The 19,844-nt window shown below is 42.4% G+C and overlaps 1 protein-coding gene across 1 annotated transcript in view; it reads left to right on the top strand.

Annotated features, from left to right (window-relative positions):
* The first annotated feature begins 3,098 nt into the window (after nt 1-3,098).
* The window catches only part of HTR7 (5-hydroxytryptamine receptor 7), a 95,098-nt gene continuing 78,352 nt past the window's right edge, over nt 3,099-19,844 (top strand). The window contains exon 1 of the mRNA XM_060034490.1: nt 3,099-3,867. Within this exon, the coding sequence (XP_059890473.1) occupies nt 3,326-3,867 (542 nt within the window). The 5' untranslated portion in view covers nt 3,099-3,325. The remainder of the gene's footprint in view (nt 3,868-19,844) is intronic.

Here is a 19,844-nt window from a genome sequence, read left to right on the forward strand (position 1 = left end):
ACGCGGGCCTCACACTGTTGTGGCCTCTCCCGTTGTGGAACACAGGCTCAGCGGCCATGGATCACGGGCCCAGCCGCTCCGCGGCATGTGGGATCTTCCCGGACCGGGGCACAAACTCGTGTCCCCTGCATCGGCAGGAGGACCCTCAACCACTGCGCCACCAGGGAAGCCCAAGACGATAATTCTTATTGTAGGATGCGGTTACTCTTCTGTACTCCCCCAGAACAGTTTTGAGTGCAGGAGATTGCCAGTTGGAAACCTCAGAAAGCTGTCGTTTCAGGTGCCCTCATTGACAATTTTAGGAAAATGCTATTATAGGAAATGAGAGTCTACACAAGGTTTGGTACTTTTTAAAGTAGCAGAGTTATTTTTTCAATGAAAGAAATCAAAGGGATTAAAAACTAAAGATGTGATTTGATTTAGATGCCAACCCCTCTCTTATTATCTCCAATATAAGAGCCAGAGTAGGGTGGCAGGGGGAGGGGAAAGGCAGCAACACCTTGATACGGATTTTAAAACCCCAGGAAACCAAGGGCAAAACAACACATTTAGGTGAATGTTTAGGTATTTTTATGAATATTTTGTGAAGCTGTATCTTTAGCTTTTTTGTGTGAGAAAATTGTGGAAAAGGATAAATGAGATTTTAATATTTTTATTAAGATATGATTATTTGTTATTCAATGTTAGAGGGAAACAGAATTCCAAATTGTTTTGTCTGGATTTTGGAATGATACAATGATAGATGAAATTTAAACTCAACATAGCAACGTAATGCTGCAGAAGCTAAGATTTTCAATAACTGTGTTTATGCACTGTGATAGCTTATAAATTAAAAACCTAGCAACTCTTAGGAAATACACTCAGCCATCACCAGGGATAATATAAGTGACTTCTGTATAAAAAGGGGAGTTTGGACCTGATGCTATATTGCAAATGGAAGAGGAAGTAAATTTGAAAGTAGTATTTTACTGATTATTTGGTGCATTTATATGTCTACAATGAAAAAACAAAAGCAAAAAACATCAGAAGCAGCTATGAAACATAAGTGGGCTGGGTAAGGGCTGACCAGAGTGTAGGGGGCAAATTATATTGACTTTAAACTCAAATAAAAAATATTGCTTTTCAAATTCTTTGTATAATTAATTAATGTGGAATATTACTGAAAAGAGCCAAGACATAAAGTAAGCTGACCCTGATTAGAGTACTCAAGGGGGATAAAAAAATGAGAAAAGTCAAAATGAGTTAAAATAAGTTAAAAAGTTAAAATGAGAAAAGTCCCAAGTAGCTTGTGAAATTTGCCACCTTAAGGAATTTTTAAGAGGCCTTGAGACAATTCTAAACCTCAAAAACCAAAAACCTGAGACGTTTCAATGCAGTCATGAGTGATTTTGGACAAGTCATTAAACTTGTCCCAGCCTCTATTTCCCTCTCTGTATTGCAGGGTGAACAAATGGTTTCTCAGATGCCTTCCAGCTACAAACTAGTTTTCTTTTGTCTGAAATTATGTTTAATACTAACTTAAGTAAGGTTGAAGAAATTTCCTCACCCATCCTCTTAACCATGAAATAGTATTTTTTTGTGGTCTACATGTTATGCTGCACTCTTCCTCTGAATGTGTTGATCCGCTTACCCCAGACAGAGGAGAGCCGCTGACATGTTCACAGTAGTGAAAGAGCTGTCAGCATTGGCCCATGATTTAGGGATTTATTTTTTCTACTTAAAAAAAATTTTTTTTGGAATGTGTAGAGGGAAGAATATGAACATAGTAATCAGATAAACCTGGGTTTGAAACCTCTTACTTACCAGCTGATTGCAATAGCAACCGTGTTTCCTTAACTGGAAAAACAGGGCTAACACCCACCCTGAAGAATGAAGAGTGTTACCCAGCACTCACGTGAATACATTTTGAGGTTTCTGTTCCTTTTCTTATTTATGATCCGCTAGGGTCTAACTAGAAAAGAAAACAGATTTGATTATTCTTAGTCTTTAGACTAAAGAAATCACTGCTGGCTTCCGATAAAATCTTTAAACAAAATGGAGTGAAATAAGTCTCACACATAATAAAAATCAGCCACTCTGACAGGGTTTCAATACCAAGGGGATTTTAGGCAATAGGCATTAATTAAATCAACATACACACCCAGGATTCTGCAAAACATTTATAACCGGTCATTTCTTCTCTTACGTGCGAGATTTCCAGAATGCCATGGGAGAATTAACCCTCATTTTAATACATTAGGCACTGAAGTCTGAATGTAAAAGCAGTCAAGGTCTATTTTCAGAGCTGAGAGGCCTGTTTCTAGACGCCTGGAGTGTTGGTCACAATGGGTTTAAGCCCTCTGGAGGTCCCTTCCCCAGAGCCCCCATCTCATCCTAGGTGTCAGGACCCGGGCGTCCCTCCCTCTCCCTTTTCTCCTTCTGAGCTCCCACCCCCACCCCCATTCAGCCGCTTCTCTTTTTTCCATCTTCGCTTTCTCCCATCAGTGGTCAAAATAGGAAACGGAAGTATCTGTTTGTTGCTTGGTGGAGTGCTAAGAAAGGTTTATTTTAAATCAAGATTAAAGAAAAAAAATCCCTCCCTGGGTTCTTCATTTTGCAATGAGTCCGAGCGTCCACGGGCTCCCTAGTCCTCCCCCACCAAACTGTCGTTCACTAGTGAGGAGGTTCGGGTCTGTCGGAGGGAGTGTGAGCCTCCTGCGGAAGATTCCCGGGCAAAGCGGCTCGGGATCCCGGGAGGCACGTGGAGCACCGCCCCCCGCCCAGTGCCGGGGGGCGCGGGAGAGACGGCGGCCCCTGCCCAGCCGGGGAAACCCGTCCCGGAGCCCGGGGCGGGCGGGCAGCGGCCGGCGGCGGCGGCGGCGGCGGCGACGGGGACGCGGCGCGGTTGCCGCAGGGGAGCGGCGGCGGCGGCGGCGGCGGCGGGCGCGAGGGGCGGGGCGCTCTCCGCAACTTCTGCCGCTGCCTCCCGGGCGCTCTCGGCCGAGCCACTCGGCGGCTGAAGTCTGCGAGCGGTACGAGCGGTGCGGCGCGGCCAGCCGAGCCCGGCCCGCCGGCCCCTGATCCCGCGCGTCCCGGGGGTCCGTCGGGTGCTGGAGGCGCCTCCCGCAGGGAGTCCCCGGGTGGCCGCGCTCCCGCGTCGTCCGCTGCTGTTGGAGGACCGGGACGTGCGGGGCCGCAAGGCCGGGCCGGGGCGCCCTCCAGCGGACTGCGCGGGCCCCATGGCTGGGCCGAGCGGAGCGGAACCGACGAGGTGAAGCCCCCGGGCCGGCAGCCGGAGCGCGTGGCGGGGGCGCCGGCTCCATGGGCAGCGACGCACAGCGGCACGATGATGGACGTTAACAGCAGCGGCCGCCCGGACCTCTACGGGCACCTCCGCTCTTTTCTGCCAGAGGTGGGACGCGGGCTGCCCGACCTGAGCCCCGACGGCGCCGGCCCGGTCGCGGGCTCCTGGGCGCCGCACCTGCTGCACGGGGTCCCTGAGGTAACGGCCAGCCCCGTGCCCACCTGGGACGCACTCCCGGACAATGCCTCCGGCTGCGGGGAGCAGATCAACTACGGCAGCGCCGAGAAAGTTGTGATCGGCTCCATCCTGACGCTCATCACGCTGTTGACGATCGCCGGCAACTGCCTGGTGGTGATCTCTGTGTGCTTCGTCAAGAAGCTCCGCCAGCCCTCCAACTACCTGATCGTGTCCCTGGCGCTGGCCGACCTCTCGGTGGCCGTGGCGGTCATGCCCTTCGTCAGCGTCACCGACCTTATCGGGGGCAAGTGGATCTTTGGCCACTTCTTCTGCAACGTCTTTATCGCCATGGACGTCATGTGCTGCACGGCCTCGATCATGACCCTGTGCGTGATCAGCATCGACAGGTAAGGGCCGGGCTGCCCCGTCCCGGGGTCCGCCTGGGGATGTGCTGGCAGCTCAGCCCCACACACTTGCCTTTCTTGGTCGGATAAACCAGACTCCCCTGTGGGAGGAAGGGCTGCGCTTACCCCCCCCCCCCCCACATCAACCCGACACCAACCAAACAACTTCAGTTACAGCGTAGCCTATATACACCTTTAAAAGAAGAGCTCGAAATGTTCTGGTTTACGGTAGTGAGAATTTTAAGACCAAAGTTAAGAGTATTTTAAGCGTTAGAAGTTCCACCAGGGGGTCCCTTGTCTTGGTTTTCAGAAGGAAGGGATTTGATCCTCTCTGAGCCTGACAAACCCTTGCTGTGAGCCTGAAAGAATCAGTTCTTACTTTAAGAAATCAGCGGGAGAAAAGCCACCTTGCTTTCCTGATTGCACAAGCTACTTCTCAGGCCAATAAAAAGACCTAGAATGGCCCCCAAATTGGGGGGTCTACATGTTTTAACGTTGCACCTCTATGATTGCTGATTCTGAGTCACATTCTTTTGGAAGTCTGGTTTTACTGTCTGGCAAGGCTGTCTGTATCCTCCAGGCTTACTGGAGCCTTATTCCCTGTCTGAATGGTTGGTTCTAGCATTTCATCATATCCCTTGGGAATCTTCTCTTGAGAACTCCCCCACTGGAGTAATTGAAACAGAGGCTGACTGTCAGTCAGGGATGCTGGGGGAAAAAATTCCTGTCTTGGATGTCAGATTGGAATAGGAGACCTGCAAGGTTTCTTCAGACTCTAGGATTACAAGATTCTGCAGTGGAGCTAGTCGTTGGTCCTAGAAATATTGTGCAGTTGACAACTTGAAGTACGGTCCTAATGCTCGGGCAACAAAACAACTCTCTGCTTCTCTGGAGACTGAAATAGTAAAACCTTAATATTCACAGTTGGAGTTTTGCTAGTGTTTTAAAACCAGCACAGGCTGGTATCCTGTTGTGTTTAATGATACAGAGAAACAGTTGCTTATTTTCTTAGTGGACCTACAGAACCTTTAAACGTGTAGACCTTACAGCAAAGGAGAAGTAATTGATGCCTCCACACTTAAAATGAGAGTGTCTCAAAGGATGGTGTAGCACAAAACTGAAGTTTTCCTCCTTTTCCTCCCTGTAAACACTGCTATATTGTGTGTGTGGGTTTTTTTTTTGTTTGTTTGTTTTGTTTTTTAATATTTAACATGTTGTGCTATTTTACTGCTTGGCCAGTGTTTATAGTTACTGAAGGAAGGGGATATTTTCAGGGAAGAAAAATACATTGTATTTGCATTTAGTTAAAGATCTAGATTATTTAAAAAAATTGATGCTGCCATTTTGTATGTTATGTTAGGAGCTTCTAATAGCAAACAAGGAATGATTTTTAAGAGTAGAGCATGAACTGCATACGTGAGAATATTAGCTCCAAACTTGACAGCTGAAGTTCTGAATGACTGTAGTTAAGCATGACCACAGATATGCATTTACAGTCTGACTGCAGTCTGGCTGTGGCAACAGGAACGGGAGAGTGCAGTCAATGTACACAGTAAGTATATGCTTGAATTATAAGCGTAAAAATCCGACTGTTCATCCAACGAAAACGGTGCTTCTTGCATGAATGGAGTCCTTTTAAATGGAACTTAGTGTAATAAAGCGAATAACAATTTCTGCTGCAAGTAATGCATTTATAAGCTTTTTTCATTTCGTAATTGATAAATGATAAACAAACAGCACAGTGTGCTAATTTGTCTCCTAGGATGACCAGGTTTGGGTGGGACCACACTGAGATTCCTGTACATGAGCTAAAGGTTTTCTTTACTCATGATGCACATGTGACTTAGCAGCAGCAGGAACATCTCCAATACAGAGATGAGGTTAATCTTTTCTTTTTTTTAACATCTTTATTGGAGTATACTTGCTTTACAATGGTGTGTTAGTTTCTGCTGTATCACTAAGTGAATCAGTTATACATATGCATATATCCCCATATCCCCTCCCTCTTGCATCTCCCTCCCACCCTCCCTATCCCACCCCTCTAGGTGGTCGTAAAGCACCAAGCTGATCTCCCTGTGCTATAAAGCTGCTTCCCACTTGCTATCTGTTTTACATTTGGTAGTGTATATATGTCAATGCCACTCTCTCACTTCATTCCAGTCCCAGCTTACCCTTCCCCCTCTTGAGAATGTCCTCAAGTCCATTCTCTACGTCTGCGTCTTTATTCCTGCCCTGCCTCTAGGTTCTTCAGAACCATTTTTTTTCTTTTTTTAGATTCTATATATATATGTGTTAGCATATGGTATTTGTTTTTCTCTTTCTGACTTACTTCACTCTGTATGACAGACTCTAGGTCCATCCACCTTGGCCAGAGCTTCTAATTTCTTTGTCAGCTCTATCCTTACGATTGTCACAAATTGTGTTAACATAGGGATGAAGATTCTGTCTCTTAGTTTTTTTTATGAGAATTGCCCCATTGGTGAATTCTGCTTAACAGTTATCTTAGAAGATGAATATGTCATTTATTTAGATAAAATGAAGAATTTATAGCATCGGAAGACACAGATTGCCTTTCTTCCAAGAACACACAGAACTAAAAATGAGAAAAAGGAAAATGCATTTGTTATCGGTTGACTGATAAGGTGCATTATTTCTATTTTTTCTTCAGTTCCATTGTGGAATATGGCCAATGATATAAAAGTGTGCTAAGAAAATATGAAAAGAATTTAATCTTCATTCATCCATTTATCCATTCTCTCTCGGGCACCTAATATGTGTTACGCTGTGCTTCGTGCAGCATAAGCAAAGATGAATAATAATATTCTGAGCCCATGCTATATTACAAGAATTTGGTTACCTGTTGGGCATTTAACCTGTCTAAAATGGAACATTTGATTTTTCTTAACCCCTCCCCACCATGCTGGGATGCTTTCCCAGCCTTTTCCAATGGAATTTCATGGCCTTCTTCTTCACAGGCTTCAACACTCTGATCCCCACCGTTTATAGATAGTGACCCATGATCATTGAAAAAGTAGCAGCCATTGGATGGAAACTACTTTGTCTTTCCACCACCAAACGATTTTTCCTGCATCTCTACCGTTTTTATTTCCTTCCAGTTAAAAAACAAGAAGACACTGTATCCCAGCAAAGACCAAACCACCTACACTTCACATCCTATTCCCTCTCACATTCTGGAGGACTTCGTTTTTCCCTTGAGCCCTCATCTCTTCTTTGCCTTCAGTGTTGCCTCTCAACAGGGTCAAGCTTGATATTCCATTTTTAAGAACTCCTTCTTTGGCTTCACTCCTCCCTCCAGTTACTGCTCCACTTCACAGTTAAGCTGCTCTTTAAAGAACTGTGACCACAACCTGACTTTATTTCCTTACTCCTCAGATAGGTGCGTTTGACCCTCACTAGGTCTGCTGTAATACTTTAACTGGCCTTCCTGATTCCACTTCTGTCCAGTCTTCATCCATTGCCTATGAAGAAGCTAGAATGATCTATTTTTTTTAAAATGGTTTTAAGTGAGATAACATTTCCCTGTAGTGAAATGCACAGATATTAAATGTACATTTTGATGAGTTTTGACAAATGTATGTACCCATGTAACCAACACTCCAAATAAGATATAGAATATTTTGTCATCCCGGAAGGTTTCCTTGTGCCCTTTTTAGAATAATCTTTAAACAATAGAGGTCAAATTATCTTTTATATACAGTTCAAAAACATGCAAAACAGTTCTATATATTGTTTAGGTGAACTGACATAAGGAGTCAAAGTATAAAATAGTTCAGAGGAATGGTGAGCACCAAATTCATGAGAGTAGTTATCTCTGGTGGGGTGGGTGGAGGTGTAATCAGGGAGTAACATACATATCAATGATATCGGTCATACTTTGTTTCTTAATCTTGATGCTTGATACAGTCTTGTTATCCTGCATATAACTTTCTGTACTTACGAAGTATATTTTCAAACGATTTTTTGAAATACATACAGAAAAGTGAGCAATCCTAAATGTAGAGCTTGATGCATTTCCACTAAGTGAACCCATGGAGGTAATCTGCAGCTAGATCAAGAAATTGAACATCACCAACCTCCTAGAGGTCCCCTCTTGCTCTTCTCCAGTTTCTAATACTCCCAAAGATAACCATTGTCCTGACTGTTAGCATCATAGATTAGTTTTTCTTGGATAAAACCTCATAAAATGGCATCATATAGTGTGTACTCTTAAATCTGGCATCTTTTGCTCAATAATAATGTCTGCTGTGCGATTCATCCATAGTTTTTAGCCTGTCAATGTTTTATTCATTTATTTTTGCTGAGTAGTATTCCATTTAATTTGCTTATCAGTTCACCTGTAGATGGTCATTTGCATTGTTTCCATTTTCTATATATCACTAACAGTGCTTCTATAAATATTTATTTATGTCATCCTGTGTACATATTGTCATTCCTTTTGGGTAAATATAACACTGGATTATAAGGTACCTTATTGAATTTTAATTCTATATACCCCCTGACATCTTTTGTGTTATTGTCATGCATTTTAATCTATATATTTTAAAAACCTATTAGATATTATCTTTATTGTTATTTTAAGCAGTCAGTATTCATTCTTATTTACCCACATGGTTACCTTTTCCACTGCTCTTTATTTTTTCCTATATTATCATGCCTTCGTCTGGGATCATTTTCTTATGCCTGTTAGACTTTCATTAGCATTTTTTAAAGTGAGGGTTTGCTGGTGACAGATCCTCTCAGTTTTTACTTATCTAAAAATGTCTTAATTTTACTATCATTTTGAATGATATTTTCTCTAAGTATGGAATTCTATGTTTGAGTTTTTGTTCAGCACTTTAAAACATTATTCCATTATCTTCAGGCTTCCATCATTTCTGTTGAAAAATTAGTCATTTACCAACATTGTTATTACTTCTTTGAAGATAATGTGTCTTTTTTCCTCTGGCTGCTTTCAGGATTTTCTTTTTGTCTTTAGTTTTTATACATTTTTCTGTGATGTCCCAAGGTTTGGCATTATTGATTATTTTCTGTTGTTTATTTGCTGTCAACCCTGCTGAGGTTCTTAGTAACTTTTGTATTTGTGTATTGATATCTCTAATCAGTTTGCTAGTATCTCTTTAAATACTTTTACTATCCTCTTCTTTCTTCTTCTGCGTGTTCAAAGTTACATAATTTAGGTTGTTTTACTTTATCACACATGTATCTTACACTCTTTTCTTTCTTTTCCATTTTATATTTTTCTCTGTTCTTCAGCTTTGAAGAATTTTGACCTACCTTCCAATTTATTAATCATCTCTTCTGCTCTGTTTAATAGGTTGTTTGCTCTTATCTATTGAGTTCTTAATTTTAGAGTACTAGAAATTATATTTGATCTTTATTTTTTGCATTTGATCCTTTTTATTGATTCTAACTCTCTGGTGAAATTCTTTGCCTTTTCACTGAATTTCTCCAACTTGCTATTTTACTTCTGAGCATATTAATCATAGTTAGACTCTTTTTCTACCAACTCTAATATCTGAATCACTTGTGGTTTCTTTGTGTGTGATCTTTCCCCCCCCCAACCCCGCCCTCAGCTCTGGGTTTTGGCTTTGTGTCTTGGCATGCTTAATAAACTTTAATAGTATACTCAACATTTTGTATGAAAAACTGTGGATGTTGTATATGATGTTATTCTACTCCAGAGAAAATAGCTTCTAGGCAGGCATATTGGGGGACTGATTATTGTAATCCAGTTAGGGACTTAGCTGACCGTAGGCTTTGTTTTAGTTTTGATAAAGCTGTGTCTGCCACTGGCCAATGCCTCTTTCTAAGGTGTAGCTTTCTTGGAACTTCAGCTAAGAGCATAGGGGGTTCTCAATGACTTCTCCCCTTGGCTAGTTCAGAACTCTGTTTCTTTCTCTCCTTAGCAGTGGGAGACTATCAAAACTCTCACTGAAAGTTTTTTTGGGAGATTTCTCCTTGGCTTCTTAGCCTCCTGCCCTGCACAGCTTCAGAATTCAACAAATGTCTTGAGAGGAATACGAGCCAAGTGTTGGGCATAGTTTTCTGTTCCTTCCTTCTTATTTGGATCTTGGCATCTCAGGTCTCTAATTTTTGTTTTTCTTTCCTCAAGAGACTACCAAAATTTCTTCTGGTATTTTTGCCTCTTAATAGCATTTCTGTTGAGGCTTTTTGCCTAGATCCTCAGCTCCTTACCCCTCACCTAGTTTAGGCAAATGTCCCAAGGTAAAGAGTGGCTGCAGAATTTTGGCTCATCTCTTTGTGGTTCTCTCATTTCTAGGATTTTGTCCCCTCCACTCCTGGTTTTCTCAAAAACTCTGTTATGCCTTTAGGCAGGGGGTGTGTGTGTGTGTGTGTGTGTGTGTGTGTGTGTGTGTGTGTGTGTGTGTGTGTGTATATTTGTGCTTTATCCAGCTTTTCTAGTTGTTTTCAGCAGAAGCATTGGTCTGAAGCATTAAGCAACCCCATCATAGGTAGAAGTGGATGTGTGCCTGAAAGATTTTAAATGTATGCAGATATAGAAATATAATGATGTAAATTTTGTGCTTAAAACCCTTCATTGGCTTTTCATTTCACTAGGAATACAATTCAAAGTCTTTAGCACACCTACAAGGTCCCTGATTTATTCCTCCCTTACTTCCCAACAACATTTTGTACTGTATTTCACCTTGCTTTCCATAGTATAGTCATATCGACCTTTTTCAGTTTCTCCATCATGCCAAATTCTTCCTACATCAGGCCTATTCCATGTAAGCCCACCAACTAATATATTTGCAATACTATGATTTCATGTCTGGAGTTCTGTTCCCTAATACATGTTTTTTGATCCCAACTTGGATAGCTTAAAAGTGTTAAACCCTCTAAGATGGCAACAATTAAAATGTCTGAAAAATACCAAATATTGGCGAGGATGTAGAGCAGCGGGAACTTTCGTACGTTACTAGTGGGACTGTGAATTGGCGAACTACTTTGAAAATAGTTTGCCATTATCATGTAGTGTTGATGATACATACACCCTATGATTCTGGGATTCTATTATTTTACCACTAGGTATATGTCAGAGAGACTCTTGTCACCAGAAGTCTTGTACAAGAATATTTATAATATCCACAAATTTGAAACTCCCAAACTTGAAATAATATATAAGTGTATCTGTAGTAGAATGGATAAATCAATTGTGGAACATTCACAGAATAGAATACTATTGAGTAGTGGTTATCAAACTTGAGCATGCATCAGAACTATCTGGAGGACTTATTAAAACACAGATTACTGGACCCCATTCCAAGAGTTTCTGGTTCAGTAAGTCTGGGGTGGAGCCCAATTATTTGCATATTTTCATTTAAACAAATTCCCCAATGATTCTGATGCTCCTGGTTTTGGGACCTTACTTAGAAAACTGTTGCTATATAGCAATGAAAATTGTTGTAGTAAAATGAATCTCACAAAGTAATGTAAACAATTTTTTATTATAAAATTTTTGAGACTTATTTAAGAGTCAAGAGTATAGTATAAAGAGCCTAATCTATCCATCGCCTAGCTTCAACAGTGATGAATTTATGACCACCGTATTCAAAGTATACTTTGCAACTCCTCCTTCCTCACAGTATTTTAACTCAGATGTCAGACATCATGTAATTTCACCCATAAATTCTTTGGGGCCACAAACATAATGCTGAGCAGAAGAAGTGGAGTCCAGAAGAACACATGATTCCATTCATATAAAAATGAAAGAAACAACATTGTTTAGAGACATACATAAGTGTAAATATCATAAAGAAAAGGAAGGAAGTACACATCACGAGAACAAGGATAGTAGTTAATTACTTCTGGGTGGGAAGGAGGGGTGCTGTGATCAGAGAGGTGTGCTTTTGAGGTGGTGTAATGTTTTATCTCTTGCCTGTAGAGGTAGTTACATGAGGGTTCACTTTAAAAATTACTATTAAAATATTCATGTATATTTTAGGCACTTTCCTACATATGTATTTTGTTTTACATTAAAGGGACAGAAGTATTTATTTGATGACACCCTGTGAGGTGTATATGAATTTACATCAGATGTATGGTTAATCTGAGCGGATGCAATTATTGTTTTAATGCTCTCAGCATCCATTAGTTTTTAGCCTCATGTTTGAGGGCAGGGGTCATTTTTGGGTTGTCCACAGTTACAGGAACTCCTGTGGCTAACTTGCAAGAGCCATAAGCTTGAGTTCTGACTGGTGTCTGGCTGAAGCCTTGCTTCCTTGCCAGGTACTATGACTCATTTGCTTCGATGATCTGAGTTCTGCTCTTGGCCTTAATTCTGCTGTGATCAGCAGTGCAGGGTGCATTCTGGTGTCTCTGGATCCCCTTTATCTTTGAAGGAAGTCATCCTTGCTCATCTCTAAAATTAATTTTCAGCTTGTATATACACTTTAAGAGTTGATAGAATCCTCTTCTTTCGGTCTTTTTCTCCATCTTGTCACCTGGGCTGTGAGTAGGGTGGCTAGAGCTCTGGCCTTCATCTTGGTCAAGACAGACAACCAGAGCCACACTTGGGAAGGAGAAGCAGTGCACTGGGAGGGTAGCCGGGATTCTGGAGGACTGTGGACGCCACAGGATTGCGGGACTCTGACTTCTTACTGATGGATGAACAGATACCATCATGTTGTCTGTCGTAACTGCTAAACCTAAGTGCCAGTTTCTTATCTTATGTGCTTATCCTTCACACCATTGTCCATATACACTTCCTAAAACATCATTGTGAGGTGTCACTGTGCCATTCTCCTTTAGGAATAACAACTACCATTTCTGAGGGTCTTTTGTGCTACATAAATTTCTAGAGATTCACATAATACCTCATTTAATCTTCACAACACCTTTGTAAGGGCATTTATTGAGGCCTGTGCTGTCATTGAGGTCGGCTGGCCAAAGCTATAGGAGACAGAGTGTGAACATTTTAAATCCCATTCTGTAGATGAGGAAGCTGAGGGAGCACACGCACTGTATGTGGCAGGAACACCATCTGAATCAAAAGCCCATATGTGTTCCTCTACATCATTGTAGCCATTGTCTGCTATATAAAGAGAACATTGTTAAGATAGCATTCAAGGCCTCTTGTGACGTGACGCAGCCTTCTTTATAGCCTCAATCTGACTAATCCCATCATAGGCATCCTCCCTTTTAACAAGATGTCAGAACAGAACTAATGTTCTTACCCCCCAAACTTCTCCCTCTTCCAAGGTTCCCATCCCAATAAGTGGCATCAGGCTGCACCCATTTGCTTTGCTAGACATTTAGGTATCACTTTTGAAACTTTCCACCCAGCCCTCCCCTGTCACCAGTGCATCGCCAGGTCCTGCTCACTGTCCCTTCACTTTTCTTCTCCCCAGTTCCAGCGCCAGACACTCAAGCCAAGCCTCTGCCATCTTTCACTTGGACCATGCGAAGTAGCCTCCCAGGGCTTTCGTGTATCTACCCTTGCTGCACATTAATGCAGAGTGTGTAACCTTAGCTGCACGTTAGAATCGCCTGGGCAATGCTCGGAGCCCATCTCTAGAGATCCTGATGTAATTGGTCTGGGTGGACCTTGGCATCAGTATCTTTGAAAATATCCCCCAGATGATTCTAATGTGTATTCAGCCAGAGGGAGAAGCCCTGAGTTAGCGTGATCTTGTAAAAATGCAAATGCGATTCTATCCATGGTTCCCAAAGTTTACTTGCACATTAGCATCACCTAGGAATCTTCAAAAAATTCCAAAGCCCATACCCAGGCCATACACAAACCCAACTGATGCACAGTCTCTGGGGGTGAGACTCATGCATTATATTCTGGAAGCTCCCTAGGTTAACCCAATGTGCATACAGGTCTGGGCGCTGCTGAACTATGCTGTTCTCCTCTTCAAACTCTTTAATGGGTTAATGAGTTCCCCTGCTCTTGGGATAAGATCCTAAAATTTTAATATGATTGAAAAGATCTTATAATCTGACTTCTGCCTATCTCACTAGATCAGGGGTTGGCAATTTTTTTCCACAAAGAGCTAGATAGTAAATATTTTAGGCTTGTATGCCATATAGTCTCTGTCGCAGCTCCCCAACTCTGCCACTGTAGTGTGAAAGCGGCTATAGACAATATGTAAATGTACGGGCTTGGCTGTGTTCCAGTAAAACTTTATTTATGGCTACTGTAATTTGAATTTCATAAGATTTTCACAATGTTATTAAATATTAGTCTTTTTAATTTTTTTCAACTATTTAAAAATATGAAAACATTCTTAGCTGGTGTGTGTGGGGAGGCTATACAAAAACAGGAAGGGACCAGATTTAACCCTGCTGGAGTTTGCCGACTTCTGCCAAAGGTTCTGTTCAAGTCAGTTCAATTCGCTAACTATCGTGTAGATCGTCTCTCTTCCTCCCCTGCCTCCCTTCCCCGCCCCCCCCCCATATTCTGGCAACTCTGAGCTTCTTTCTATTCCTTGAGATTTTGCAATTCAGGGACTTCACAAGTCTTTTTATTGCCTACTCCCCACCCCACCCCGCTGACACACTTATGTGCCTCTTGGGCTGGTTCATTCTTACCACTCTTCAGACAGGTCCTCAACTAGATGTTACTGCCTCATGGAAGCATTCCGAGAATCCCCAGACTATCTTAGACAGTCTTATAACTCCCTGCATGTTTTCTTTCTTGCACTCACCTCAATTTGTAATGACTGGTTTGTGAAATTAATTGTAATGGATTCATGATTTGTGGGGTCATCCATACAGCAGGCATGGTAGGACCAGGGTCTCTCTTGTTGGAGACTGAATCCCCAGCCCCCAGCATAGTACTTGGCACATAGTAGGTGTTCAGTTAATCCGTGTGGATTGACTGAGGAAGGAAGGAAGGAAGAGAGGGAAGGTGGGTGCCTCTGATTCCCAAATGTCTGGCCTTGCCTTCTTTTTTTTTTTTTTTTTCTTTTTTACTATTTTTTTTTTTGCAGTACTAGGACCTCTCACTGCTGTGGCCTCTCCCATTGCGGAGCACAGGCTCTGGACGCGCAGGCTCAGCGGCCATGGCTCACGGGCCTAGCTGCTCCGCGGCATGTGGGATCTTCTCAGACCAGGGCATGAACCCGTGTCGCCTGCATCGGCAGGTGGACTCTCAACCACTGCGCCACCAGGGAAGCCCTGGCCTTGCCTTCTTATTCTCCAGCTTCTTATGAAATATTCTTCTTGGTGAAGTTTTTTAGGGAAACCAAATTAGAGTCAGGAGATTGTATAATGAAACAGAAACAGCGTGGAGGCAATGGGACAGTCCCAAGGGGTCGTCCCATCAAGGCACGGTAGGCTGGTGAGTCACTTTCTGCTCTACACGTGGGTGAGGAACACTGACATAAACAAAGCCCTAGTGATGCAAAAGATTTAGCAGCTTAGAGCCAGGAGTCAGCTCTTTATTGTCATCGTTGCTGTGCCATGAAGCAGGGTGAAAAGGCAGGCAAAATTAAGCAAAAATCCCAGATCCTTTTCGTTTCAATGAACAAAACATATTTCGACCAAGCTCATGCATCCCAGAAGGAAAGCCATAGGTGTCAGGCATGAAGGAGATACCCAAGTAGGGAAGCACAGTAACTGACAGTCACAATATCATTTATTGAGCACGTACTATGTGCCGGGCCCAGTGCCACGGGATTTATGTGATGCATCTCATTTCATCCCCATGACCACTCTGTGGTTACTCTCATCCCTGCTACTCCTGCAGGATGAGGAAAGGGAGGCTGAGAGAGGTTAAGTAACTTGCCTAAGAGCACACAGGGGGAAAGCAGTGAATCCTGCTTGGCTGAGGGAAGGTCTGACTCCAGCTCGGAGGGCTGTTGGCTTTGTGAACATCATCTCTGAACCATGTCAAGTGATAAGTGTTTTCTCCTGCTGTTCAGACAGGACAGTGATGATGTTAATAATAATTATTATTATATTCATATCAGTCCGTAGTCTCTTATCTAATATCCTTGGGGCCAGATGTGTTTTGTCACATTTTTCTCTAGTGTTCATCTGTGGTATCTCCCACTCCAGTCCATCTGTTAGCTTTGGGGTTATGGGCAAGGTGAGGTCGCTGTGGAATGTTAAGATCCACATCTTCATAGTTTTAAGTTAGATGAGTAGGAGGTCCTAACAAAGAGGCCAAGTGTATATACGTGTGTGTGTGTGTGTGTGTGTGTGTGTGTGTGTGAGAGAGAGAGAGAGAGAGAGAGAGAAGAGGGATGGAGAGAGGGTTAGGTAGGTGGTGGGGATATGGATGGAGAGAGAGAAAGAGGGAGGGGAGGGGAGAGGGAGAGAGAGGATACATGGGCGAGCAAGAGGGAGGGGAGGGGAGAGGGAGAGAGAGGATACATGGGCGAGCAAGCTAGAGGAGATGGTGGGGGTGAGATTTATTTACTAAGCAAACCCTTGTTGTTTGCCTACTGGGTATTGAAGTACTGTGGGGATACAAAGCTGAATAAAGACGCAGCCTCGTCCTCAAGGGGTTATCTAGTTGAGCCTAAATTAAGATTATTTTATTCACACACCAGAAAATTTGGACCTTTAAAAAGTTAGGTTGTACATGTTGCTTTGCAGTCAATCCCTGTGCGATATGACCTTTCTTGAAAGAGTTTATGAGTCATTTAGCTTCTGTTTGCAAACAATTGGCTAGTTTGAGCACTTCCATCAATAAAACCCCCAGTACTCTATGGTCTGTTTTTGAACAGCCTTTCTGTGCCTGGAGAGTTCTTGTTAAGGACTGCTGCAAAACGAGGACTGCTAGGTCAGAGCTAAGCGCTCATGCTTCTGATGTTGCCTGTTGAAGTACAGGATGCCAGCCTCTGGGGGCTGAGCAGCTGTGGGACTTTGGGGGAACATCTCCAGTGCATCTATTTGGGGAGCTTATTTTTGCCCATTTAGCCGGTTTGTGTTCTCACTTTCATCCTGGCCTCTGTTCTGATTCAAATTCTGTATTTCTGGGCATTCTGATAGTATTTCCCAATCTTTCAAAGAGAGGCAGCTGGATAGCTTTCTTCCTTCCAAATGGTTCTTTCATGTGGAGCATCAGGCAGAACCGTCCACCTAAAGGGGGCTATCAATATTTATAGCCTATCATGGGGAGACTTAAATGGCATGCTTCAATCCATCTAGAATCAATCCAGCCCAGCTGCCTGAATATTTCAGAATTGTATTTTGGGAGATGTATGTTCTATACGTTTGGTTTGAAAAAGTCTCTGATATTCTCAAGAGAAGTCTTTGCAGATTCTCTCGTTTAATAAACAGATTACCTCACGGTTTTATACTTGATAGTTTTCTGAATACTGCCAGGCTCCTACCACTCTGGCTTCCTTTCTGGGTCAAAGGTGATAGTCCTTGGTTAGCAATTTCTTCTTTTTTTGTATTTTATTTTATTTATTTTTTTATACAGCAGGTTCTTATTAGTTATCCATTTTACACATATTAGTGTATATATGTCAATCCCAATCTCCCAATTGATCACAACACCCCTCCCCCGCTGCTTTCCCCACTTGGTGTCCATATATTTGTTCTCTACATCTGTTTCTCTGTACAAGTTCATCTGTACCATTTTTATAGGTTCCACATACATACGTTAAATACGATATTTGTTTTTCTCTTTCTGACTCACTTCACTCTGTATGACAGTCTGTAGATTCATCCACGTCTCTACAAATAACCCAATTTCATTCCTTTTTATGCCTGAGTAATATTCCATTGTATATATGGACCACGTCTTCTTTATCCATTCATCTGTCAATGGGCATTTAGGCTGCTTCCGTGACCTGGCTATTGTAAATAGTGCTGCAATGAACACTGGAGTGCATGTGTCTTTTTGAATTATGGTTTTCTCTCGGTATACGCCCAGTAGTGGGATTGCTGGGTCATATGGTAATTCTCTTTTTAGTTTTTTAAGGAACCTCCATACTGTTCTCCATAGTGACTGTATCAATTTACATTCCTACCAGCAGTGCAAGAGGGTTCCCTTTTCTCTACATCCTCTCCAGCATTTCTTGTTTGTAGATTTTTTGATGATGCCCATTCTAACTGGTGTGAGGTGATACCTCATTGTAGTTTTGATTTGCATTTCTCTAATAATTAGTGATGTTGAGCAGCTTTTCATGTGCCTCTTGGCCATCTGTATGACTTCTTTGGAGAAATGTCTATTTAGGTCTTCTGCCCATTTTTGGACTGGGTTGTTGGTTCTTTTAGTATTGAGCTGCATGAGCTGTTTATATATTTTGGAGATTAATCCTTTGTCCATTGATTCGTTTGCAAATTTTTTTTTCTTAATTTTTTTTTTTTTTTTTTGCAGTATGCAGGCCTCTCACTGTTGTGGCCTCTCCTGTTGCGGAGCACAGGCTCCGGACGCGCAGGCTCAGTGGCCATGGCTCACGGGCCTAGCCGCTCCACAGAATGTGGGATCTTCCCAGACTGGGGCACAAACCCATGTCCCCTGCATCGCCAGGTGGACTCTCAACCACTGCGCCACCAGGGAAGCCCCGTTTGCAAATATTTTCTTCCATTCTGAGGGTTGTCTTTTCGTCTTGTTTGTAGTTTCCTTTGCTTTGCAAAAGCTTTTAAGTTCCATTAGGTCCCATTTGTTTATTTTTGTTTATTTTTATTATTTTTTTTTCTTTTTTGCAGTACGCGGGCCTCTCACTGTTGTGGTCTCTCCCGTTGCGGAGCACAGGCTCCGGACGTGCAGGCCCAGCGGCCATGGCTCACGGGCCTAGCCACTCCGCGGCATGTGGGATCTTCCCGGACCGGGGCACGAACCCGTGTGCCCTGCATCGGCAGGCGGACTCTCAACCACTGCGCCACCAGGGAAGCCCTATTTTTGTTTTTATTTCCATTACTCTTGAGGTGGATCAAAAGAGATCTTGCTGTGATTTATGTCGAAGAGTGTTCTTATGTTTTCCTTTAAGAGTTTTATAGTATCCAGTCTTACATTTAGGTCTCTAATCCATTTTGAGTTTATTTCTGTGTATGGTGTTAGGGAGTGTTCTAATTTCATTCTTTTACATGTAGCTGTCCAGTTTTCCCAGCACGACTTATTGAAGAGACTGTCTTTTCTCCATTGTATATCCTTACCTCCTTTATCATAGATTAGTTGACCATAGGTGTGTGGGTTTATCTCTGGGCTTTCTGTCCTGTTCCATTGATCTATATTTCTGTTTTTGTGCCAGTACCATGTTGTTTTGATTGCTGTAACTTTGTACTATAGTCCGAAGTCAAGGCGTCTGATTCCTCCAGCTCCGTTTTTTTCCTTCAAGACTGCTTTGGCTATTCGGGGTCTTTTGTGTCTCCATACAAATTTTAAGATTTTTTGTTCTAGTTCTGTAAAAAATGCCATTAGTAATTTGATAGGGATTGCATTGAATTTGTAGATTGCTTTGGGTAGTATAGTCATTTTTACAATATTGATTCTTCCAATCCAAGAACATGGTATATCTCTCCATCTGTTTGTATCATCTTTGATTTCTTTCATCGGTGTCTTATAGTTTTCTACATACAGGTCTTTTGTCTCCCTAGGTAGGTTTATTCCTAGGTATTTTATTCTTTTTGTTGCAGTGGTAAATGGGAGTGTTTCCTTAATTTCTCTTTCATTTTTCATCATTAGTGTATAGGAATTCAAGAGATTTCTGTACATTAATTTTGTATCCTGCAACTTTACCAAATTCATTGGTTAGCTCTAGTAGTTTTCTGGTGGCATGTTTAGGATTCTCTATGTATAGTATCATGTCATCTGCAAACAGTGACAGTTTTACTTCTTCTTTTGCAATTTGTATTCCTTTTATTTCTTTTTCTTCTCTGATTGCCGTGGCTAGGACTTCCACAACTATGTTGAATAATAGGGGTGAGAGTGGACATCCTTGTCTTGTTCCTGATCTTAGAAGAAATGCTTTCGGTTTTTCACCACTGAGAATGATGTTTGCTCTGGGTTTGTCCTGTATGCCCTTTATTAT

This window comes from Delphinus delphis, chromosome 16 (genome assembly GCF_949987515.2).
Source record: "Delphinus delphis chromosome 16, mDelDel1.2, whole genome shotgun sequence".
Classification (NCBI taxonomy): domain Eukaryota; kingdom Metazoa; phylum Chordata; class Mammalia; order Artiodactyla; family Delphinidae; genus Delphinus; species Delphinus delphis.